General features: G+C 40.8%; 1 protein-coding gene across 2 annotated transcripts in view; it reads right to left on the bottom strand.

Moving 5' to 3' along the window:
• Positions 1-1,123: 1,123 nt before the first annotated feature.
• The window catches only part of LOC102939808 (pulmonary surfactant-associated protein D), a 29,587-nt gene continuing 4,108 nt past the window's right edge, over positions 1,124-26,602 (bottom strand). The window contains exons 2-9 of one of the 2 annotated variants that reach the window (XM_043550875.1): positions 20,697-20,838; positions 18,015-18,229; positions 15,000-15,116; positions 13,819-13,926; positions 13,286-13,402; positions 11,706-11,822; positions 9,902-9,985; positions 1,124-2,792 (exon numbers count right to left, since the gene is read on the bottom strand). In XM_043550875.1, coding sequence (XP_043406810.1) covers positions 2,416-2,792; positions 9,902-9,985; positions 11,706-11,822; positions 13,286-13,402; positions 13,819-13,926; positions 15,000-15,116; positions 18,015-18,213 — 1,119 coding nt within the window. In that variant the 5' untranslated portion in view covers positions 18,214-18,229; positions 20,697-20,838 and the 3' untranslated portion in view covers positions 1,124-2,415. Of the gene's footprint in view, positions 2,793-9,901; positions 9,986-11,705; positions 11,823-13,285; positions 13,403-13,818; positions 13,927-14,999; positions 15,117-18,014; positions 18,230-19,581; positions 19,639-20,696; positions 20,839-26,602 lie in introns of those variants that run through there. The other variant, XM_043550876.1, reaches the window with a different exon arrangement.

Genomic DNA, 26,602 nt, shown 5'->3' with positions numbered 1-26,602 from the left:
TATTAACTAAAAGATAGATTTTAAGTGATTACAAGTCAAAGCATAACAAGTCAGATTTGGTCAAATGAAATAAAAGCAAAACGCATTCTAAGCTGATCTTAACACTTTCAATGTCCTTACAAACTTAGATGCTTCTCACCACAGGCTGGCTGGTTACTTTTCAGTCAGGCTCTCCCCTTTGATCAGTGTTTCAGTCGCTTGCTGGTGGTGGTGTCTGTAGCTGTAAGTGGAAGAGAGAGAGCATGGCAAAATGTCTCTCCCTTTTATCATGTCCTTTCTTTCCTCCTGGCTTTGCCCCCACTCCTTCAGAGTCAAACGAGCATTACCTTATCACAGTCCCAAACTGCCCAAAAGAAGGGGGGACTCCCTCTCTTGAGGATCTAACAGATTCTTTTGTTGATGCCTAAGCCACTGTCCATTGTTCCTGTGAGGCTGGGCTGGGTTTGTCCCACCCGTGCCCTGACAAGATGTGAACTGCATCTCTGTTCTTGGAGAGTTTTTGCATGGGCTTGCTTTAAGCCATGAGGATACATTTTTAGCCTCATAACTATATACATGGAATTATAACCTATAAACTTACTATAACATTACTGTAACAATTACTATATCACTATAACAATCACTACAACAACCATGCTCAGTGCATTATGAGCCTTCTGAAGACACCCAACATGACAAACTTTGCATTGGATACAACACAATCATTTTATAAAGATGAACATGGGGGTGTAAGGTGCTCCCCCGAGATACAGAGCATCACAATGTCCTCAATTCAGGAACACGGGAGACTTCATTTGAAAGCTCCTACAAGGTTGAGTGAATCAAGGAAACACCAGAGGTGACCAGTGAAGGAGTGTACTGCGTCCCGACTGAAGAACTACTGCTGCAAGGTTAATCTACTTGAAGCAGTGGACTACCCCAGAAAAGGAGCTGCCTAAAGACCTGGTAGGACCTGCCTCAGAAATTCCAGTAAAGGTGGAAGGACACATCTCGGACAGTGTACTCTAAGTAATCATATTCAGCTCCCTATATGACAACTTACTGATGTGCCACAGGTACATGCTTAGCCTAAAAGCTCAGGATAGAGTTTATGCTCTATACAACTTTTAATCTCTTCTTTTTATTGGATATTTTAAGATTTTAAAAAAAGATTCTTTCTACTAAGTAGAACTGTGACAAATGCAGCTTCATCTGTCAATAATTTCTATTTTATATAGAGGGAACTATTGAGAAACAGATATTATCTCTACGTGTAGGACGCAGTGAGATACTGACTTTGACTTCAGACTAACCACATTAGCCAGAAAAGACATTCATGGAGTTCTATTTGGCCTGAGAAGTCATGAGCTATTTATACCTATTAAGTCAGTTGAATTCTACATGCAGCTTTTTGCATTGCAACATAATTTGAGAAACACAGTCCTCTTCAAATGTGTAAAAGCAGAATTTGATGTACAGTTGGGTGTTGGGACAGCAGAAGGCAATCCAGTCTGTCTGTCCTGGGAAAAGGAAGAGTCTTATGAAGATATCAAAGGGAGTCTCTCAGACAGGACAGAGGTTATTGGAGCTCAAATACTACAGTAATGGGGTCATTTAAGCACCTTCCTCCTTTCATATCATTCTTTTTGTTTTGAGAAGATTTTCTTTGTTTCTAATTAAACTGATTTTAATGAAGTTCTTTGTGATCTGAGACTATTTGGGGAAATTCATGCAGTCTGTCATCTAATTCCATGTAAACTCTTCACACCTGAAAGTACAGTGCATACAATATTTCACTGACAAAAAATCAAGCAACGAACAACAGTACAAAAAATGCGGTGGCTTATATTCTTCCAGGTCACTAGGCATTTCAACAAACAGATCCAGGTTTTAACAAAGATATATGTCCTTAAATAATTCCAAGTAGAGAAGCACAGAATACTTCTTAAAGTCAAATATAAGCTCTTTGGGGCTATGTCTTCCTAGTGTTTGTACAGCTCCTTGCACAATTGAACTCTGACCTAGTATGGGATGTCTCTGGAGTACAGTAATAGAAAAATAAATTATAAATGTTAAGCAAGCAAGAGAATGCACTGCCAAGCATGTTCGTCAGGCATACAGGTGACCTCTTGTGGCCAATCAGAACAATGTCAAGTCTGTCTTGTATTTCCTAGGAGACTAATCCATCAATGTATCCTTCTGCATGGGGTTGCATCTGCTCATTTGGATTTTATCAGACTCCGTACATGAAGGAAAACTGCTTTCTACTTGAACTAACATTGTTTAGCACAAAAAGCAGAATCTGATGATTTTGTTTTAAACTTTGAAATCCTATATACCTGCAAAGCCCCATTAAAAATGATAGATATTTGATACTAACACACTACAGAATGTGTCACTTCCATCAAGTGAAGCAAAGGCAATGTGACAGGTGGTTTAAAATTCACACACAATTAGCCGTTTCTCTCCACAGGGTTTGTCATTCCACTTTCCGCTTGAATAGACTTCTACACAGTCCTCAATGCCTTTGTCGTTATTTGGTTCCCCTGTTTGCCAGTTGGAATACACAATGTTTTCTCCATTTAGATACTTGAAACGACCCTCTGTCTGAATATCATTTATCCCAAGAAACACTAATTTGTTGTACAAAACAACTATCTGCTGGATGGCAGCATTCTCGGCGGCATTCTGAGGAGAAGCAAGCTGGCCTCCAGCTTGGGAACATCTTTGTTTCAGATTGTCAAAGTTGCCTTCATAGCCACTGGTCATGAATATCTTTTCACCAACAATTCTACCATTCGGGAACATTATAACTAGAAAACAAAGAGATATCTCCACATTAGACCACTAGCTAAGTATGATTTTGTGAAGTCAACAGATTTATGGGGCCAGGTGGCAGAAATCAGTTAAAGTCCATTGATTTCAATGGAGTTATATCACTTTACACCAGCTGATGATCTGAATCATGGAGTCCATCACTAAATCACTACCATCACTAGTGATCATTATTGCTACACGCTAAATTACAGACTAAACCCCCTTTCATCCCAACCCCAAGCCCACAGATTCTATTCCTAAGGGTCTGATCCTAGAACCACTGAAATATTCAAAGAGAGGCATTTTCTGTGAGAGGCCGAAGATTTTGGAATTCACTCCTCACCTCTTGGTCTGAATTAGCTTCTATCCGTTCTGATATTTAGGGCTTGCTGCAAATCCCCATCTGTTTTTCCAGCTCAGCTCACTTCTGTTATAACCAGAAGACCTCCACCCATCTCTCCCTGACATTCTCCCCCTTAATATCCCATTAACGTCTAGATATTTCAGCATCTCACCCTGATGCCTTTATGTTTCCTTTTATATCTTCAAGTTTCTATCAGAACTGGAACTTTGCCACAATATGGTGATAAAGGCTATTTCTTCAGGATTTCTGGCAGAACTACCATTGGAAATACTTAAATGTGACAATGAAAAATTATTCTCACAGTATTTCCAGACAGGACCAAAATTTGACCTGGTTTGCCAGCACTGGAATTGCTTGAAGCCTGCTATGGTGAGATTTCCAATCCAGCTTATGCAGACTTGAGATGTTTGGCTACACATTCAGGTTTTAGGTGTTTATCAGAACTGAACTCTGAACCTTTGGAGGTTTCCCCAACACTATCCTGGGATGTATTCATGACAAGATATATGAAAAGCATCTGTTAAATACTCTGGCTATGTTTTTAACTTGTCACATCTAACTAGGAGAGCATCCTACAATAAAAGACCACACAAAAAAGTAAGTCAGCATGATAAGTGCAGTATTTAGCAGCCACTGCATACAAATCATGGAGCACACTGCTGTCTCAGTAGCTCTTCAGAAGACAGGAAGAAAGCACTGAAAACTTTTACAGCCTGTAATATAGCATCTTCTCTGCAGAGCTGAAAGCACATAGACATGCTTCTGGGCCAGTGGTGCTCTGCAAGGGTTTGTATGCACTTGATGATGCACAGTCTTAGGCATCAGTGTAAATCAAGCCTAAGGCACATATCAGAACATCAGAGTGCTATAATTTGTCTTGGACAGTGTTCCGACATTCAGCTTTCATTATTAAATGTAACATCTTGATTGCTCTTGCTGTTAAAATGGCATTATCACAAATTAATATCACTTCAGGACAGTAACACATCATGCTAAACTCCTGCTTCCACCATGACAACCCACAAGCTTTGCATTCATTGGTGAAAGGACTGAAAATGCACTGGTGAAGAAGTAGTCCCTCTACGACTCCTCCCTTTTTAAGCTTGCGCGCGCACACACACGCACCTGGCATAAGGCCACAATACATCGATTTAATTTTCCAGACAAATGTTATCACACAGCTCTTTTATAATCTCCCCACACCCTTGCAAGCCCAGAGGACAGTTTTCCTCTTTATTTCTGCTAAGTTTCTCAAATATTTTTTGCTGGGTGGGCCAGATGTTAGTATAGAAGTTATCTTGTGGACACCGATTCTCCCATTTGTAATAGCTCACACCGCCTCCCTGTCATTATTAGTAACATGGGCCTCCTCCACTCCTATGTGACAGCAGAAAATCCTTGCACCAGCTACAGCAATTGTTAACATTAGGCAAGTGTTTTATGCCTATTTTGCTGTTCTGAATGTGGTTTAGCAGCTGGAAATAAAAAGGAGGAGCCAGCACCATGTGACGAGTCAACTCTCTACAAACCAGCAGGAGCCGCTGCATGGACTTCTGTTTCAGAAATGGAGATTATCTACCTGTAACGGGAGGTTCTTCAAGAGGTGTGGTCCCTATCTGTATTCCACATGTGCACCATGACTCTGAGACCGGAAAAATCCTGCAAGACGTGTCCATTGGTACTGTTGTGCCCTGGAGTTCCTTGTATTCAGTAGCAAGGGTTTAAGGGGAGGTGTGTACTGATTGCTTCTCCACTTTCTCCTCTACTGAGAATCCAATCATGATCCAAAGGAGACAGGAAAGAGGGCAGGTAGTGAAACACACTGATCATTTGGTCAGTGGTTCAAAGGGTGGCCTAGTAAGTACCAAGAGAACAAGACTGAGGTCCCACAGTGGTGTCAGATTCACTACCTCGGAGGGTCCTAGTGAGACTCTTCAGGAATCTAAAAAAACAACAAGGAGTACTTGTGGCACCTTATAGACTAACACATTTATTTGGGCATAAGCTTTCGTGGGCTAAAACCACTTCATCAGATGCATGGAGTGGAAAATACAGTAGGAAGATATATATAGCAATACATGAAAAAATGGGAGTTGCCTTACCCAGTGGACGGTCGAGACAAATCAATTAAAGTGGGCTATTATCAACAGGATGAAAAATCACTTTTGTAGTGGTAATCAGGGTGACTTATTTCAAACAGTTAACAAGAAGGTGTGAATAACAGTAGGGGCAAATTAGCATAGGGAGGTTCGTTTTTTTTAGTTCTTGTAGTGACTCATCCACTCCCAGTCTTTATTCAGGCCTAATTTGATGGTGTCCAGTTTGTAAATTAATCCCAGTTCTGCAGTTTCTCTTTGGAGTCTGTTTTTGAAGTTTTTTTCTTGAAGAATTGTCACTTTTATGTCTGTTATTGAGTGTCCAGAGAGGTTGAAGTGCTCTCCGACTGGTTTTTGAATGTTATAATTCTTGACGTCTGATTTGTGTCCATTTATTCTTTTGCATAGAGACTGTCCATTCTGGCCAATGTACATGGCAGAGAACAGAGTAGCTCTCTCCCCAAGGGTGGAAGATATTGACTGATGCTAGGTGGGCTTGCAGATAGCTAATGGAAAAGGCCTGATGCCTTGAGAGTTAGGAGGTAGTTAAAAATGCAAAAACACCTACTGTCTCTGGCCACAACTAGTTTTGTTGTGCCAAGGTAGAGAAATGCCTCAATTTAGCTAGAGAACATTTCTGATGGAGTCTTTTCAATTGTGATTAAGAACCGTTTGAAAAGTCTCCGAAGAACAATGTTCTAGGTCCAGCACCCATACAAATACCAGGCCACGAGGTGAAGAGAGGCCAAGCTGGGATGTCTGATCCCACCATTCTCCTGAGTTAGCAGATCTGGGAAGGGCTGAATGCTAATGAAAGGATGGACTGACATTTGCTGGAGGTCCAGAAACCAGAATTGCCTGGGCCAGCTGGGTGCCAGCAGGTGCCGATCTTGCAGCTTATTAGTCAGAGCTCAAGTTGGTACAGACAGATCCTTGCCTATGCGTGTCTTACCCTTGTAGTCAGCAGGTTTAGATGGACCCTAAGTCTTTAGGACCTGAGTACAAGGACTCACCTAATTTAGAAGGAGTCAGGGAGAGACTCCTTCCTATGGGACCAGATCTGGAAGGGGATCTGGTCAAGTGTTGGTGAGAGTGCCCCTTATTCTCATGAAAGGCCCTAGATAATGGGTCTTTGGACTTTACAGTTTTAGCCTCTATTCTGGAGCTCATGATTAGAGAGGAACTGCTCGTGGACTGAGGCCAACATATGGGGGTGGGGGGAGTCTGCCTGGTTCTGATTAGGGTCTCATGGCTTTCTCCATGAGGTACTTCCTGAGTCAAAACTCTCATCTATCTCAGGTTCAGGAAGGGAAGGAGCTGCAGATACTGTGCTTGGTGGAGATGAGTCTCCCTAAGCCAGTATGAGCCGTCAATGTGATTCAGCCTTGAAAAAGGCTAAAGCAGTTCTAGGATGCATCAGGCAAGGTATTTCCAGTAGGGACAGGCAAGCGTTACTACCCTTATATAAGGCACTGGTGAGACCTCATCTGGAATACTGTGTGCAGTTCTGGACTCCTATGGTTAAGAAAGATTAATTCAAACTGGAAAAGGTGCAAAGATGGATTAGTCGGATGATCAGATGAGTGGAGAGAAGAATCAAAGCGCTTGGCTTGTTCAGCCAAACCAAACAATGGCTGAGGGGAAATATGATGGCACTCTATAAATACATCAGAGGGATAAATACCAGGAAATGAGAGGAGTTATTTAAGTTAAGTGCCAATGTGGACACAAGAACAAATGTATATAAACTGGCCATCAACAAGGTAAGGCTTGAAATTAGACAAAGGTTTCTAAGAATCAGAGAAGTGAAGTTCTGGAACAGCCTTCCAAGGGGAGCAGTGGGGCCAAAAAACCCCTAATTGATTCAAAACTGAGCTTGATAAGTTTATGGAGGGGATGGTATGCTGAGACTGCCTTTAATGGCATATAGCTGACCTCTGACTGCTGGCAGAAAATATCTCCAATGGCTGGTGATGGGACACTAGAAGGGGAGGGTTCTGAGTCACTACAGAGAATTCTTTCCCAGGTGGGTCTTGCTCACATGCTCAGGGTCTAACTGATCACCATATTTGGGGTTAGAAAGGAATTTTTCCCCAGATCACATTGGCAGAGACCTTGGGTTTTTCCCCCCTTTCTCTGCAGCATGGGGCATGGGTCACTTACAGGTTTAAACTAGAGTAAGTGGCAGATTCTCTGTAACTTGAAGTCTTTAAATCATGAGTTGAGGACTTCAGTAATGCAGCCAGATGTTACGGGTCTATTTCAGGAGTGGGTGAGTTTCTGTGGCCTGCAATGTGCAGGAGGTCAGACTAGATGATCCTGATGATCCCTTCTGGCCTTAAAATCTATGAGTAGGGTCCTACCAAATTCACAGTTATGAAAAATGCAGCACAGACCGTGAAATCTAGTCTCCCCCCATGAAATCTGGTGGTTTGTGTGCTTTTACCCTGTACTATACAGATTTCACAGGGGAGACCAGTGTTTCTCAAATTGGTGGGCCTGACCCAAAAGGGAGTTGCAGGGGGGTGACAACGCTAATTTAGGGGGGCTGTAGCATTGCCACCCTTACTTTGATGCTGCCTTCAGAGCTGGGTGGCTAGAGAGCAGCGGCTGGTGGCCGGGTGCCCAGCTCTGAAGGCAGCGCCCCGCCAGCACCAGCGCAGAAGTAAGGGTGGCAATGCCATACCGTGCCATCCTTATTTCTGCGCTGCTGCCTTCAGAGCTGGGTGGCTGGAGAGTGGCAGCTGCTGCCTGGGGGCCCAGCTCTGCAGGCAGCAGTGCAGAAGGGTGCCAATACCATACCTTGCCATCCTTACTTACCGGCAGCGGCTCTCGGAGATGGGCTCCCGGCCAGCAGCCACCACTCTCCAGCTGCCCGGCTCTGACGGCAGCGCTGCTGCCTGCAGCAGCGCAGAAGTAAGGGCAGCAGTACCACCCCCCCAATAACCTTGCGACCCCCCCACAACTCCTTTGTGGGTCAGGATCCCTACAAGTACAACACCTTGACATTTCAGATTTAAATACCTGAAATCATGGAATTTATGATTTTTTAAATGCTATGACATAAAATTGACTAAAATGGACCGTGAATTTGGTAGGGCCCTATCTATGAGTCAAGGCTGCACTGGGGCTCATCACTGACCAAGAAAGAGAGCGCGCAGGATAGACACTTGTTAAACTCCAGAACTCTAGGCATAGCCCTTCTCTGAAAGGGGAGAAAGAGGAAGGGTCCCCAAGGCAGGGAAAACTAATCTACACTAACTATAAAGAGACTACTAAAAATGCCAGACTAACAACTCTATACAATTATATTTACAGACTGTGCAAAGATATCATCAGACACAGAGAACTCCACTCTGGCCATGCAGTGGGAAGAAGGAACTGGAGAGGCGGGTCAGTCTGAATTGCCCCTTTTTGTCTTGCTATGGAGCACGAGGAGCTCCAGAGCACAGACACAGCTCAACAGACATTACTGACAAGATTTTCAGGTCTCAGGCACATGAAGCACATCTGAGGTGTGGACTACACATAGAACTCAAAGAAAAACTGCTGGTTTAAATGGTCTCAGGCTAGCCAAACACACACTGGTGGATACAATTAGCAAACACATGATTTGCAGAGGATTCTAGTTTTTGGAGTTAATTACTAGAGCTGGACAGAGAAAGGTTTCCCAGAGGATTTCATTATTTCAAATTTTGGCTTCACTCTGATTCAGAACAAAACCTCAAAATTTCCAAATTCCCCCCAAAGGGGAATGGAGTCCAGGCTCAGGAGGTACTCAGCCTAGAGGGCTGCCCTTGAGCTCTGGAAGCCCTACACTCTGCAGTTTCAGGGCAGCCCACCATGGGAATCCAGGCTGGCGAGGAGCCATGAGCTTGGCAGTCAGGACTCCAAGGGCTTCCAAGCTCCCAACTCCGTGTGACTCCACCAGCGGGTTTGCTGAGGAGTCAGGTGGGTGAGCTGGCAGGAAACTAGGCAGGTTTGGTTCTATCAGAACTTCATTGAAAAGTAAAAAGTTTTTTATTTCAATGAATGAGCAAACTCCAATAAAAGAAGGTTTCACTGGAATATTTCTGAGCAACTCTATTAATTACCTTGGTATTAGGCCTGGCCTATATACAAAGATGTACCAGTTTAACTAAAGGTGTACTTTTAAACCAGTTTAGTTAAACAAGCACAAAGCCCTGTGTAGACATTCATTTGATTTAAAGCCGGCTTAGTCAGCTCTATTTGATTCCTTGATGATTTAAGCTTAAATTGATATAATCCATTGTATAATCAATTTGAGAGTGTTCACACAGGAGTTTTCACCAGTTTAATTGAAGTGGCACAACTTTTATGAGAAGAACAGTCCTTTTCCTGATCCTGTGAGGAGACTAGTGCTTACTGAGAGATGCTCCGTGCCTGTAACTGGATTCAGTGAGATCAGAGGGTATTTGGGATCACTCCAGAGAATTCATCCCTCATTGGATTGGGCCTCTGTATTGTCTTTGGGGCAGAGAAAGTGCTCTGCTCCATATTTTATAAAGCATCACATAAGTCTGAGGCATTATTTAAATGCATCAGACTACAAATCAGAAGACTTAAAGGGGATCAGAGCTAAAATTGTGTTGAAAGGCACCATCGTATTACAGCATCATCTTACCTTTTTTGTACTTGGAGAAGCTGCTTTGCAGAGCTCTCAGCTGCCCTTCCAAAGTACTTACTTGTCTTTTAAGGAGATTGATTTCTGAATACAGAAAGTTGCATTAATCTTAATGTTACAACTAATAAGCAATATAGACAAATAACAGCAGACCTGTAGTTTCTACTCTAGATGACTTGATTATGATCTAAACCTCTATATGTTCAGGTTATAGATCTAAACCTGGATTGCCTAGCTTTTTTATGTGATAAGAATTACACAGGATGTGTGGATGTGTTTATCCATAACTGGAAGGAAAGATTGCATCAGTTCTACTTACTCCTTCTGTTTAAGGACAGGCCTGGACTAAACATCATTATACTATCCACACATACAGTGCTTGGGGACCTAAGTCTGTAGATATATCACTTTCTGAGGGCTGGTCTACACTGCCATAGTAAATTGATCTAACTTTATGTTGCCTTCGGTTACGTTATTGACATAACTGAAGGCAACGTAGTTAGATCCGCTTACTGCAGTGGCTACACTGCATTGTGTCAACGTCGACTTCCCTTAAGCTTCTCAGGGAGGTGAAGTACACAAATCAATGGGAGTGCTCTCCCATCGATTTAGCATGTCTTCACCAGACCTGCTAAATCGACACTCACTGCATCGACTCTTGCAGCAGTGCCAATCTACTGGTAAGTGTAGACATGCCCTGAGTGCCCAGACTGGTCTTCCTGGTCTACATAATGCTAAAAATGCTTTCCCCACTGCTACTATATCACTGAGATGTGTCATTTTGCATTCTGTAAACAATTAGGTGGAGTTGGAGAACGGTGTTTTGAAGTTGTAGAAGGGCGGATGTGGGGGGGAGGGTACTTCTAAATAGTACCCTAGGGACTGGTTCACAAATTGTTACTTGGACACGCTGGTTTTACTTTATCTACATACAAAGTATTATTTAGATCTCAATCTATTTATCTAGATAATTTACATACACAGGTGCAAACACTCTGTAAAAGATAGTCTGCATCCTGGGATAGTGCAATATTTTGATTCTCTCATTACTCTCAGTATAATCTCATTTTAGCAAGCTACCAAAAGCGATATCCAACACCCACCCTGGGGTTAATGTCTGTGTTAGAGACGTAGAAAATAATGGATAGTTAAGCTCTAGTGAAGTGTTTTATCATTTGTTCTAAAGTAAGAAGCTCCTTGACCCTCCCTCTTCAATCTAAAGATTAAAATATTCTACAGCGAGCTATATCCACAAATATACTGGATTCCTCATGAAAATTTTGAGGTATTTTTTCAGAGGCAGAAAAGAGCGAGAAAGGAAGCAGTTATTTTTTAAATTATCTTTGAAAATATAAATTCATCATACATAGGAAGATTTTGTAATCACTAGAATGGGTTTACTACTCTGTGATGTGGAAAGAGATATTTTTATGATTTGAAATCTTGGCTCCATTATGTAAATAGGAGTTTTGTCATTGGCTTCAGTAGGACCAGGATTCTATCCATGAAACAAATGACTGATATATAATTTATAAAATACTACTGATTAATCTTATATTTCATAGTCATATTTTGATCTTTATATTTAGGCAATGTCTTTCATTTTGCAGGTGAACCAATTTTACATAATGTAAATTATGCACATGTAAATTGAATATACTTATTTTTTCCCCAGATGGAGCTTACTTGAGCCCTCTTGTGCATGTGGGACAGAAAGTGGTCCAAAATTCATTAGCACACAGCAACAGAGAAAACCCTTAAAATCCCTTCCCCAGCAAACAAACAAACCCATTGCTCTACTTACCTGATAGTCCACTGTCTCCCCTTGTTCCTTTTTCACCTACTGAACCTTTATCACCTTTTAGCCCAGAAGAACCAATTTGCCCTTTGGGGCCCTGTAAACCTGAGCTTCCTTGTAACCCTATTGTTAGAACAAGTGAAACAGATACAAAAAGAACAAGTTAATCTGCAGGTAGTTTTCTGATTTCATCTATAAAATAACGGGCATTTACACACCGTCTTTCCTCTAAAAATCTCATAATATTTTACCAACAATCCATCAATTTAGCCTTGATGCCATCTTTGAACTAAGTAGTAGTATACCCATTTTGCAAATGAAGTAACTGAGACCCAGAGATGTCATATTGGCCAAAGCCACTTAGTGAAACAGTAGCAGGGCTAGGTATAGAACCCAGGTGTCCTGACACGCAGTCTACCGCTGTAATAAATGGATAACCATGCCCTCACATATTTTATTTATCTGAACACGGGGCTGAGATCCAGGGATCCCTGAGTTCTAATAAAAGCTCTAATGGAAACTTGCTGTTAATCTTGGACAAATTACAACTTCCACCGGCCGTGCCCCAATTTCTTCATTTGTAAAATATGGATAATCACCCCAGAGGGTGACATGCCTTCAGAACTGATTAATATTTGTAAAGCGTTTTGAAAATGCAAAGCACTATATCACTATTAAGAATTATAATTACAGTAATGACCTATATGCACTTTGCCATTTGCTTGATGATGCTCTGCCTGAGCAACAATTGCGGAGTAAAACGTGAAGAGTGCATCTAATAATGGTAGATGTAACTCCACCATCTAATACCCATTAAGTTTAAATGATGAATATCAGGTTACTTAGGAATACTAGACTCTCTTATCAAAGACAAGGCAATTTTATTTAGACTTAAATAATTCTGACATCACATAGAGATTGCAGGTAAATACAAACAGAGGTTCTGTTAAGATTTAGCAATTCATGTACTGTGGGGTGGTGACACTAGTTTAGATAAGATATGTCCTTATTTGAACTCAAATTAAGGACTTGTTTACTGTCAGGAAAGTTAGTTTAACTTTCCGGGAATGCTTATTTTTGTACTCCTAACTACCGTAAGGGCTTGTGTACGCAGGGAAATTGACCAACATAGCTACAGTGCTATATATTTATTCCACTATTATTATGCTGGCCAATTTTCATGTGTAGATAAGCTCTAACTGGCACTGGTTAAACATAGAAACACTGAAATTTTGGGAAAAAAAAGCAAGCTATTCACTCAGTAGTTTTCAATAGGTTAGAACTAAGAATTTCCATGAATTTCATTAGAGAGGCTGTTTTTCCCCAAGAGCTGATTCCTGATTTCTAGGACAAAGAAGATTTGGTTATGCTTCAGATACGTGTACAGCCTTTGGCTGTGTATTTAACTAAATGGAATCTTGAACCCTTTCAACTTGTGTCCTTCACTATCTCCTAAGTCAATGGGACAAGTTCTCGGCTGGTGCAAATGGAGGCAACAGAGCTGTGGCAATTTGCAGCAGCCGAGAAATTGTTAAATTGGAAGCAGTCTTTGCAATGCAGAATTCAAGCCTGTCTACATCACTTACCTCTGTCTCCTTTGTCTCCTTTTGCTCCCTTTTCACCGACTGAACCTTTGTCCCCTTTTGGCCCAGGGAAGCCTGCGATTCCTGGCTGTCCCTTCGAACCTGTAGTTCCTGGCAGGCCTAGGGAGTGATGAAGGGAATGAGAAGTACAAAACCAGCAATTTTATTATCAGGTGTTTTTTATTACAGTGAGTCTCCCAGTGGGAATAATTCTGGGCTTTGCCAGTTACTTGATGATAGACTCTGAGTGAATGCACAGGGAGACTTAAGGAGTGTGTGGATTTTGAAATCTAGCACCATCATGTAATAGATTATAAATATCAGGGAAAATTCCAACTACTTTTTGGTGCACAGTCATCAAACTATCCCATCAAAGCCAGATGATTCAATTGTATAATTCCCACACCATATAGAAATTAGAGAACATTAACGAAAATTGCACACGTCCAACCCACAATGATCTATTTTCAAATTCAGCACTATTTGATTGGAAACAATCACTGAAGTGTGCAGTACAGTCTAATGACACCACTTACCTCTCTCCCCTTTTACTCCTTTTTCACCTGGTGAACCCCTATCCCCCTTTGGCCCAGAAGGGCCCGCATTGCCTGGGTTACCCTTCAAACCTGGCACTCCTTGCAATCCTGATGAAACAGGGTGAAAAGGAAATACATGACATGTTTGTTTACATTATAACCCTATTAAAACTACTGTCCCTGCTTGGAAAGATCCTTTTTTTAAAATAATGCCTGACTGGTTGCAACTTTGTGTGTGAGCAACAAATTGAGCTGAACAGGTTGCAACTTGCTAACCTGGAATGTGATAACATACCATCAGCAGTCAATTCAATAATGAAAATTAGATTACTCTTTTTGGCGCAAAATCCAAAGGGAAAGGGAGTTCTGTTTGAAATTAGAGAATTCTGACAAAGTTAAAATCTGTTTTAAAAAGTTCTGTTCATCTGAATTCTGAGTATGCAAAGTAATTTTTATTCATTTTTTAAAATGTTATAAACTAAAAATAGGAAAGCCCTGTTTGGTAGGACACATATGAAGTGTTTGCAGTTAAACAATATGAAACTCATTTGATAGCCTCTATGAAGATGAACGCAAAACTAAGACCAGGTTCACTGAAAAGTTCAATAAATTTCACATGCACCTAGATTAGTACCGAATGAACATGCCCTAGCCTCATTTATAGTTTTGTTTCAAAATCATGTGAAATTTGCAGTTTTGTTACAAAACTGGTTGAAATTCAAAGTAAAATATTTTTGGATGAAAAGGTACAAGGATCAAGGCTAGATAAATGCTTTGTTCAAACTCCTGTGAAGCTAAGCCACTGGTCTTTACACAGTTTTGCTGTTAGGCCCAAACTAAGCCCTACATCCACACTTGATGGTGTAGGCTCATCTGTACTATCAGGAGATTTTCTCTGTCCCCTAGGGCTGTATACGATTGTTCCAATATTGTATACATACATATATTTGCATATTTAACCTAAATTTACTTTTGTTCAGTTTTTATCCCAATAACAGTAGTTATAAACCCTTAGATCATGTATCATAGGTACTTGAAGGTCCACCGTTAAGATTAATTTAGTTGGAGTAAACATGCTTACTTTTAGTTCTGCTTAATTCCAGTTCTTTTAAGCTTTTTCCAGATGGTTAGTAGCTAGTGATCACATTAACCTCCCCAATCAAAATAATCATAGCTCTTACCTCTAGCTCCAATATCCCCTTTTGTGCCTTTTTCTCCTGGTGAGCCGTTCCCTCCTACTAATCCAGCAGGGCCCATCTTTCCTGGAGGACCTTGTGACCCCTTTAATCCTTGTAATCCTAGCATTGGGTCAAAAGAAAAATAATAGATTTAAAAAAGAAAAAAGTGAGTGAGCTGCAAGAGATTTGCGGATGAACAGGATAAGGTTTGTTAAATTAGGGCCAAGTTCTGCTTGCAATTCATCAGGGTGTAAATCAGGTAAGAACCTGCTCCTTGTAATCTAATAATAAAATATAAAGTCTAGTGAGTTGCTATGGTCGTGATTGGATTGCAATGTTAGTATCAGTTCATTAACTGTCCACCTCTTCCAACATGTCAAGATGGTTTAATGATTTATTCTGGATTAAAATAATTGTGATAGCAAATGGAAGACACATGTTGAAAAGACTGCTCCTGGAGCAAGAGTGAAGATATGTAACAGAAATCAATATTGTGTGAATCAAGGAAGAGAATATTCTGTGTGTTTAATTAATCAGTGGTGTAGACCTGAGCAAATATAATGAGGAATTATTGGTTTAATATTCTTGAACATAACACACACCAATCTGTGCCCACTTTTATTTATGTATTCATGAAATTTGTGTTTTTATTCACAAAAATGGAAGAGGAGAGCAAAACCATTCCAAATACCACCATGAATATATATTTGCAAGAGCATTCACAATGGAAAGGCTCCTTGGACTACTTTGGACAGCTCTTTTCATTATTCACACAGTAGATTCAGTAAACAATTCAGAATGTTCAAGGATAATTTGTGGACAAAAAGAGGGGAGTAAGGGTGATTTCTGTTTGGAAAAGAAAACCAGGGGACTTGCAGGAATAAACAAGCCATGCAAAATAATACCAAATACTCAAAGACGAGTCTGCAAATAAAACTTCACAAAACTGTTCAGCGAGCAATTGCAAAGAATGAGCTAATGTACAAAAATGATGAACTGTTTGTAGACAACGTACAAAAAGGAATAAAGACTAAATTGTTCAGATACATTATTCACAATGAATAATATGACAGGTTCTTTTAGGTACCTATTGTAAATTAATTAACTCCCTTTTTATAATTTGTAACCAAATGCAATATTATTGAATGAGAAAGTAATCCTTCAATGTAAACCTCTATATGGGAAACCTTTGTTAGTTTGTAAAGCCAGGTTTTTTTTCTAGCGTGTATTCTGGGATTTATATTAGGAATTAAGTAATTGTGCAAACTACAGAGTAATACCCTACAACATATCTTGATGGAGCTCTTGCTAAACAGACTTCATAGAATCATAGAATATCAGGGTTGGAAGGGACCCCAGAAGGTCATCTAGTCCAACCCCCTGCTCGAATCAGGACCAATTCCCAGTTAAATCATCCCAGCCAGGGCTTTGTCAAGCCTGACCTTAAAAACCTCTAAGGAAGGAGATTCTACCACCTCCCTAGGTAACGCATTCCAGTGTTTCACCACCCTCTTAGTGAAAAAGTTTTTCCTAATATCCAATCTAAACCTCCCCCATTGCAACTTGAGACCATTACTCCTCGTTCTGTCATCTGCTACCATTGAGAACAGTCTAGAGCCATCCTCTTTGGAACCCCCTTTCAGGTAGTTGAAAGCAGCTATCAAATCCCCCCTCATTCTTCTCTTCTGCAGACTAAACAATCCCAGCTCCCTCAGCCTCTCCTCATAAGTCATGTGCTCTAGACCCCTAATCATTTTTGTTGCCCTTCGCTGGACTCTCTCCAATTTATCCACATCCTTCTTGTAGTGTGGGGCCCAAAACTGGACACAGTACTCCAGATGAGGCCTCACCAGTGTCGAATAGAGGGGAACGATCACGTCCCTCGATCTGCTCGCTATGCCCCTACTTATACATCCCAAAATGCCATTGGCCTTCTTGGCAACAAGGGCACACTGCTGACTCATATCCAGCTTCTCGTCCACTGTCACCCCTAGGTCCTTTTCCGCAGAACTGCTGCCTAGCCATTCGGTCCCTAGTCTGTAGCGGTGCATTGAATTCTTCCATCCTAAGTGCAGGACCCTGCACTTATCCTTATTGAACCTCATCAGATTTCTTTTGGCCCAAACCTCCAATTTGTCTAGGTCCTTCTGTATCCTATCCCTCCCCTCCAGCGTATCTACCACTCCTCCCAGTTTAGTATCACCAGCGTATCTACCACTCCTCCCAGTTTAGTATCTTGCTCTGAGGTAAGGGGCAGGTAGAAAGGAAAGTGTTTTTATTGTAGCTAAGTTATTTTAAATATGCAGGGTAAATAAAGCTACTCTGAAAAGAAATACCACAGTCAAATTCTCTGCTTTATTTTACTGTGGGAACTCTCACCCAAAAGAGTATTTACCCATGTGAGTGGTTCCACTGAAGTCCAAGGGTTCACTGAAGTGAATCTAGCTCCAATTGAATGTTTCAACATGCATATTTCCCCTTGTTTGACCCTCTGTCGTCCTCAAACTTCTGGATATTTTTGGGAAAGAAAATTTAGACAATTTTCAAAAGGTTTTTTTTTTTGAACCAACATAGAGCTAGTCTACATTTATTTTTATATTTTGATTTTTTTTTAAACTGGGGAAAATTGCATTTTAAAAATCTGTTTCTGCGCCACGTCTAGCAGTAACAACTTTCAATCACTACCAACCCAAGCCAGATATCAAATTGATGATCCAGAGATTAAAGGTTCTACAGCACTTCGTCTACCCCAGAGGCATCCAGTCCTATACAATAAGAGGTTTCATGTTGAATATGAACAATACTGTCAGCTCTATCCCAGCCTTCAGTAATTACCAGTAGGAACATAAGGACCTTCAGGTTTTACATACCATATGATTAGCTGCATCTTTTTGTACAAGTTTTGCAGAGCTAAATGGTTTGTAGGACGCATCTTTTTAATGAGAAACAGTTGGAAAAAAAATACCAGACAGATGTGTGAATAGTAAGCATAACATTAGAAAGTAAATACTTCTATACCTTGACTTCCTTTTTCTCCTTTAGGGCCTTCCTTCCCATCTCTTCCATCTCTGCCTGGTAACCCGTTCTGAGCAGGTCCACATACAACTACTGCACATGCATTTAGATCCCATTTTTGAACCTGGCTTGGAGTTGCAGTGGATGTGTTCAGCAGGGATATTCCCAGGGCAAAAGTGATCAGTGTTGGAAGCAGCAGCATTGTTCAGGCGTCTGACCTGTTGAAAAAAAAAAATCAGAGAGTTACTCTAAGAGCATTTTGACTCCATGTAATCCATTTATATTTTGTAGTGCAAACTGATTAAACAAAGAAATGATCAATGCCTCCATTCGAGTTCAGTTATCCTGGTTCATCATTATTTTACATAAAGCATCAGTGCTCATGGAAAACACTTTATTAAATTCTGGACAGATCTTAATAAAACTTTAAGTTTGTCCTTCGTTAAATTATTCACCATGCAAAATCAGAATGAACTAAATTTAAGTCCCATCATGCCATCCACTATTTAAATGTTTGCAAACACTTGGGCCATGATCCTGTTCCTTATCCCATGTGGACGGGCACCTATGTGGTTCCCCACTGCAGCCATTGGGGCTCCAGGTAGATGAGAGGTTCTCCTGTGCAGAATATACTTCCTGGAGCAGGAAATAATTCTGAAGATTTAAGTGAGCAGAGCAACTGCTTTTCTAGTGAGTGAACTAGGTTGAGCCCTGCTCAGGTGCACTGTGCGTGCTGGGGAAGTGGGCACACAGGCTGGACAGGATTGCTGTCCTTGTAATTCAGGACACAACTGCAGTCCTGGTCACACAAATGTTGGTGTGGGCAGGGGCTGCTTTGGAGGATTTAGGAAATCACGGCTCTTTCCCCCACATCAGCCAGCAGAAAGGGTCCTAAGGAGCACATGTTACACCCTATTCAAAGGTAGCTCAGCGACCATAGTTACCGTGTGATCTTGCATCAATTGTGCCTGTTAAAACATAATGGCCTCAAGGATCTCCTGCTGAGCCACTACCCTTTAAACAGGCTGGGCCATAAAGTGACAATTGAAGCCTTAAAATCCAGGAATTGATGGTTAATATACTGGATTTCTCCCTTTTTGCAAAATACCAAGTTACAGAAAAACATCAGACAAGATCAAAGGTTTGATTTGTTCAGAAAGGCACTGCACTAAAAGTCAGCTGACAAACGCGGAGTATTTTAGTAATTGGCAGCCAAGAAATTAACAAACATACCAGAACTTGCTTCTATTGTACATACATTGCACCCAAGCGTGAAAAGGGTTAGCTAAGCACTGACAGGTTTCCCTGAAACGGTTAAAATCAAACCTAGAAGTACATCATCTGTATAATAAGCAAGAGATGCATTACTCAAATTCATTTAATACAATGCCACCTGCTATATTAAATTTCAACCTCATATATGGTAGAAGTATTCAGAGAGTCACATCATATTCCATAAATAATATTTTAAAATAAACTCGAAATATAAATTTTGCTACATGCTGAATGCAACTTAATCATTAAAGGACTGAATTAAAAGTTATAGCATTGATGATATCCAGTCACTTACTCTGTAATTTCTGGTGCTCTACAGAAGCATCACAGGAATGCTTTAATAAGAGTTCAACTCTCCATTTATATGGTATGCATTGAGTAACATGACATCCGGTTTCTCACCCACGTCGCATTCCAGTAAACAGCAGTTTTAGTTTTGCTAAAGAACATTTCAACATTTTAGTTTATCTCGAAATGCTGGTGACAGGGAAGGCCAGGTACAAGAAAGGGATTTCCCACAAATGCAAAACAAATGGAAGGAGGAACTGATCTGCCCTAAGAGACTGCAGGACAGAATCCAAGCACATACAGTAATATGACCTCTCAAATATTTGGCATCTTGGAAAAAGTGTTTGCAATTTATAGCTCACAGTTTAAGCCTGTGCAAACTGCACATGCCAGGCGTGATCAAAAGGCCAAGGAAATTGACAGGCTGTGGATCAGGGTCATACAGGGGATAACCTGGATCTCACTAAATTTATCAGCATGACAGGGAGCCTCTACTCCTGACTGTTCTGGGGATTAGCTCTGCACAGCCAATGCCCCTTCCATCTCTTTTTCCTCTGTGGCCCTTCTCTTGCTCCAGGAACTGCAGTGCCCTCTTCATGACTTGGCCCTCCGTCCAGGTCACTCTGTGGTTTCCCCTTCTGGGGGAGATGTGCATCAAAGTTCCTGCTCACCAGCAGTCTCAGGAACTCCTCCCATTCACAGCCCCAGGTGCCATTCCTTCAGTGGCTGGCCTGGGAACCTGGGCCCACCCTCTACTCTGGGTTCTGGCTCAAGGACCCTCTACACAGCAGCCAAGGCCTATTCCTTCCTGCACCTTGCTGCCTTTCCCTGAGCCCCTTTTTGCTCTGAGCTCTGGGGGTTTATAAAGGCCCCTCCTCTTCCTTCACAGGTCAGCTTCCTCCCAGGTATCTCCCTCATTGGCTGCTTAACTGGCTGATTGGGCCCACCTGGCCTAATTCTGCCCTCTTAGGGTCAGTGCAGGGAGTACACCCATCACAAAAAGTAAAGCCAACATCTAAAATTTACACAGAAAGGAAAAGATCTAAATAATCTCTGCAATATACTGAGCTCAAATAGACTTCTTTTCAATAAATGGTATATACATCAGAGCTCTTCTCTTACCATGCATTTTTGTCTCAAACAAATGGACACTATGCAAGTAATTTCCCACTGCATATTTTCAAGAAGCAACGCCCTCCTTATTTCTGGGGATGTCCCAGTTGGTTGAGAATATACAAAAATTCTCTGGACCCTTCAGCCATTTCTGGAATCAAACAGGAAAAAATAGCTTTATTAAAGTTCTGAAATGTTTGGACAGGGCTTTATTATTTCTGAACAGGGCCACAATCGGAAGTGTCACTCTAGTATAAGAATGCCATCCCCATGTGCTGATGCTCATGGGGAGAAGTGCCACTCTGCAGACCAAGAGGTGCAGACTGCTTGGATAAGCATCCCAACATTTGTATGCTTCTCTGAACCACACCCATCTTCAGACTCCGTAGAGGTTTCCCCATTACTATCTACTCACTCTACTCCATAAGGAGTCTGCGGTGACACAGACCAAAATACTTCCCCCAGACGTCTCTTGTAGAAGTCACTCTGTCCTGCCTAGCAGAGCAAGGAGAACACTGGTGAGACTTGGCTTTTTGTAAAATTCACACACAATTTCCTCATGTCCCCCACAGAAACCAAAATTAACATTTTTTAAATTATTTGGCTGATTTACAGCCCTACTTGTCAAAAATGGACAGTGCTGAACCATTTAGTTCTTCTAAATACATCATGTTATCACCCAATAGTGATAGACTGTATTGTACTTCTACAATGCCTTCCAGCCAAGCATCTTCTAGGTGCTTTACAAGCAATAAAGAATTAATCCTCAAGACACCTCTGTGAGTATTTTCTCTGTTTTATCAAAGGCTCAAGTCAAGATTTTCAGCCACAGTAACCTGCTAAATCAGTAGGCTGCTAAATCAGTGACATCATTTTCAGAAGTGCTGTGCATCCAAGATTTTCAAAACTGATGTGTGATTTTGTGTGCCCAACCTGAGACACCTTAAAGTGGCCTGATTTTCAAGCAGTGGGAAACTCAGCACTTGCTGAAAAACAAAGCCCTTTATTAAGGTGTCTCAGGTTGGGTACCTGAAACTCAAGGCATCCAAAAACCATTCATGGCTTTGAGAAGTTTGGCCACAGTTGTTCTCATTGAGAGTGCTGTTAAATGCTCAGCACTTTTAAAAAATCAGGACACCTATTTAAATGGCTAAATGTGAATTTAGAAGCATCGCATTAGGTTCCTACTTTTAAAAATCTTGTTTTTTAAACATCATACCCACATTCACACATAACAACTATGATGGCTCTCAGAATACTTCCCTAGATCTCAATCCTCCATGGTTATTTAAACACAAAATCATTTTTCCGCTCATGAGAAACCTTTTCAGTTGAATTGCTTTGACTTCGTAATCCTACATCCAATAATCATAGAATACTTCACATTTTTGTGATAATCTTGAGTAAACTAAAGCACCCATAGAAAATAAGGTGCATGCATGAATTTGTTAACAATGCTATCCAGAGGACAAATAAGAGAATTTGCATCAATAACAAAACAAATGGAAAGAGGAACTGACCTGGCCTAAGAAAATTACAGTACAGAACCCAAGCACATGTGCTAGTCTGACCCCCTGAATATTTGGCAAGCTTGGAAAAAGAGGGTTGTATAATTTGTAGCTAACGGTACAAAGTGCACATATATTGACTCTGTTTTTTTTTTGTTTATTTATTTTCTCTATATAATTCCATTCTCTTTTCTTCAGCGAGTCTGAGGTTGAGATGCCAGTTGAAAACAAGTCCTAATTTTGCCAGTTATTAGAAAACAAGTAGCAAAAAATTATACCATTAGCTAAAACCATATGGGCAGAATTAAACAGGGTAAATACAAACCCCATATACGTTAGAGTCAAATAATGCTACTCTCACAAGACTAATTTCTACAATATTTACATTTAGTCTCACAGCAGGCTGGAATTAAATTGCTGCAGGGCCAGTTGGAATGAGGTTCTGCCCCATTTTGAAATGTCTATTAAACATAAATCTGCTAAAGCTCTTCCAGACACACAAAACCAGTTCTTTTGAGGTGGCGAAAATGGAATTGGAATATTATAGGTTGAGAGAGATTGGGGAGATTAAATTCATTCCCAGAAATCAGGAGTGGGGCTGCTGCTAAAGCTACCAGCTGCTTTAGCTTGTTGGTGTTAGGGCCACTGGATCTATGGGGACATGGCTCTGCTGCCCCTCCCTTGGCCTGTCCCCAAACTAGCCTTTGGCGCTGGCTCTGCATAGGCTACTACAGAGACCTATTCCACAACACACAGGGGGTATGTTTGTTCCACTGGCTGATCCACTGCACAACAAACTATATGGGGCTCATGTGGAGGGACTTACCCTGGATCTCTGCAAGAGGAGTGAGTTTCACTCTAAGACAAAAGTTTCTGCCTGTAAAAAATACCCTCAGTATAATAATAGTTACAATAACAACAATAAAAGCCATAACCTACAGTAACAAATGAAAACAGTCAGAACCATTTTTTTTCTTTTTCTGCCAACAATGGTTTGTTTTTCTTCTCACAGCATTTACTGCAGGTTCTTGCCGGTTATCATCAGCACAAAGTTAATTGTTAATGTAGTGTTAGGGACTTTACAGACTGTCACTGACTCAAGGAATATGCAAATCTAAGAGCCAGATCCTGCAGCTAGATCTGTGGAAGGGCTTCAGGCCAGTGCAAAGGTTTGCCAGTGCAGATGAAATTGCAGGATTGGGCTCTAATTTTAGACATGATACTATGGCTAAGAGCTACAAACAGCAGGGGGCAAAAAGGAGGGAAGGTGAGAGTTACCATGACATGATTACACGGTTCCTGCATTTCATTGTGCATCCATCTAGGTGATCCCTTTTCCAAAATAAATTCAATGGTTACATGGGTTTATTTGCCCAAACAACTGTTATGCAGCCTTTGCTAGAAGCTGGGAATGAGCAACAGGAAATGGATCACTTGATGATTACCTGTTGATTCCCTCTGGGGCACCTGGCATTGGCCACTGTCAGAAGACATGATACTGGGCAAGACGGACCTTTAGTCTGACCCAGTATGACTGTTCTTATGTTCTAAATTCCCCCTGTTATTTAACTGTGAATTCTGGACTCTTTCCTTCTCCCACTGATGTCGATTTGAGGACTTCAATAGCTCAGACATAGGTGAGAGGTTTATCGCAGGAGTGGGTGGGTGAGATTCTGTGGCCTGCATTGTGCAGGAGGTCAGACTAGATGATCATAATGGTCCCTTCTGACCTCAATATCTATGAATCTATGAATTGTTAAAAAATTTGGCCCCTTGATTTTAACTTGAAATTAACAAAACATCTGCCATGAGACCCTATTTGCAGCTTCATGGGGGGAGCTCCTTTTTTATTCATATTACAGCAGCTCTTGGGGTGGACAGTCATCATATTTATTGTTCTTTGGCTTGGACACAGAGCAAGCTTGAAAAGCCACAATCCTCATTCTCCTGCAATCAGATGAGCTGGAGCTACTACGGCAGCAGCCTTGCACATTTATCGCAGCATGGACCACATTCCAGTGGAGAGATTGCAAGGGGGACACATTCCCTCTGATTGTGTTTGAACCCTCTCTCTCTCCTCCTCCTGAGATGGGCATAACATTCCTGTGGCAAACAAAGCAATTGTTCACACAGAAAATTAATATTAAGAAAGTTCTTTTAGCGTCTTTTAACATGATTGAGGTGAAAGAGGAGAGTCAATACTATGTAACGAGACATCTTTCCTCAAGCACCCACAGCCCATCTTCAAGGGATGGACTTGCAAAGCACTGACCAGCTCTACATTTCCATCTTTTGCTGCTTCCAAAGATACAGTGTTTCTTCCCTGCAAAATTTGCCTCTACACTCTGACATCTGTAGAATTCATTGGGAATTATTAGCAAAGTTTTTGTTGTTAAAAAGCTGTATGGTACATTCTGTACATTGTAACCTTCAACGTGACATTTCAAACTATGTAGCAACGATGGCATGAGTCAAAGACTAAGTAGCAGTTTAACTCTAATTTACATGGCTTTTTGGAGGGGAAGAGCTTAGTCAGGTTCTTCAGATTAATTTACTAATAATATTTTGTACTTAATGGAGCTTCTCATCCAAAGTTAGTTACATTATTTACAAGTAAGGGAAAGTATTGTCCCAATTTTACAGATGGAGAAATTTAGACAAAGCGAGGTTAAGTTATTTGTTCACAAGCCACTGGCAGAAGTCAAGATTAGAATCTAGGTCCCCTAACTCCCAGTCCCATGTTATAAATGAAACGCAACACTACCTTTCCCCCCATGTTAAAGCTGAGTTAACCATTTGTGTTAATAAAAAAAACCTACACAAACTCTTGGTTGACTTGCAATCCAATCACAAAGTCCCACATTTTATACTATTACTTGTTCATATTATTTTTTTTATAATAAAAACAAAACTCTTGCTTTCTTTCCACTAGATTTGAAATTTTTAAGACAGTTAAACTGTCAAGTAAGTGGCCTTCTAGCAATCCAAACAACAGAAAGGAAGCACTAATTAGACTGTACACTATATGAAAACCAATATGTACAAGTTCCCTGAAGACAATTTTTAGAGTAATCTGTCTCTGTCTCTTATTGAAAGTTCTCTACTAGAAATAGAGGATCCTTTCTGGGATCTCCTCCTCAGATATAGAAAACTGCTGTAAGTGAATTTCCATTAATCATGGGACATCTCCATAGGAGAAATCACTTCAAATAATATCCAAGGCCATCTATGAAGTCAGAAAACAATAGGACTTCCCTCTTTTCCCACAACACATCAGAGAACTGAAATCAATGGCACACCTATCTCTACACTGGAGCTATTCAGACGGATAAAATAATACTCATGAGGACTTTCTGACTTTAGATAGATGGGTCCATAGCTGAGGTCAGTATCAAGTGCTCATATGAGACCTCAGCAGAGATGCATGCATTTTTGCAAGTATTTCATTTTAAATTTTGATGAAATTGGCCTACTGCACAGTATTTTATGACGAGGAGAGACTATCTGAATACAATAATTGGATATGTTAAAATGGCCTATTATGGAAAAAAAGAGGATTTATTGAAATGGTTATTGGAAAATTAGTATTTACTTGATCAGGAATCCAACAGTAAAGCATAAAATAGATAATAACCTGGTTATTTCTTCTCCTCTCCCCCATCAACAGGGGAAGTAACAAGAATGTCACAGGCTTCAACAATGGCCTATCATACCTCCCCAGTTAGCACCCAGATTTGCAGTGTAGGGTTTGCAAGTCATCATGGGATGCCTTACTTTCCTCTCCATTGCACATTGTTGCACTATTTCTTAATACTTTGGTCACTGTTAACATTAATAGCTGCAGCTAACAAACTAAATAGGCCTAAATTGCTTTGGTTAGCAAGTGAATACCCCATTATTCCTTCTGGTAGACAGGGCCAGTAAGGCTGTAGAGACAAACAAAAGGGAAAAGACCCTCAGGCTTGAAGAGGTACAGTTATGGTTAGAAAGGAGGAGGTGGGCTTAGCAAGGGAAAGGGAGGAGATGGCATGACAGTCTGCCTATAGAAGAAACTTAAAAGGCCTGAGAAACGACATTAAAAAGATCAATTATAAAAGGTGGGAAGGGATTTGCAAAACTTAATATGAACAAATAGTGTTGAAGAATTCTATTTTTCATTTAAGTGGAAATAGGATTTTAAATTTATTTGAACACGGTTATTTTGTGTTGGAATCCTAAACACAACCAACACTTAAACTCCCTTGATTTTTGGTTGTCACCTTGATAACTGGAATGACTGAAATCAAACTAAAACACACTTCAAAAACCCTTCATCACAAGGTATCATAAATACAAAGGGAAGGGGAAACACCTTTAAAATCCCTCCTGGCCAGAGGAAAAACCCTTTCACCTGTAAAGGGTTAAGAA

The sequence above is a fragment of the Chelonia mydas genome, chromosome 7 (genome assembly GCF_015237465.2).
Source record: "Chelonia mydas isolate rCheMyd1 chromosome 7, rCheMyd1.pri.v2, whole genome shotgun sequence".
Classification (NCBI taxonomy): Eukaryota; Metazoa; Chordata; order Testudines; family Cheloniidae; genus Chelonia; species Chelonia mydas.
This window is presented reverse-complemented; position numbering and strand designations above follow the sequence as displayed.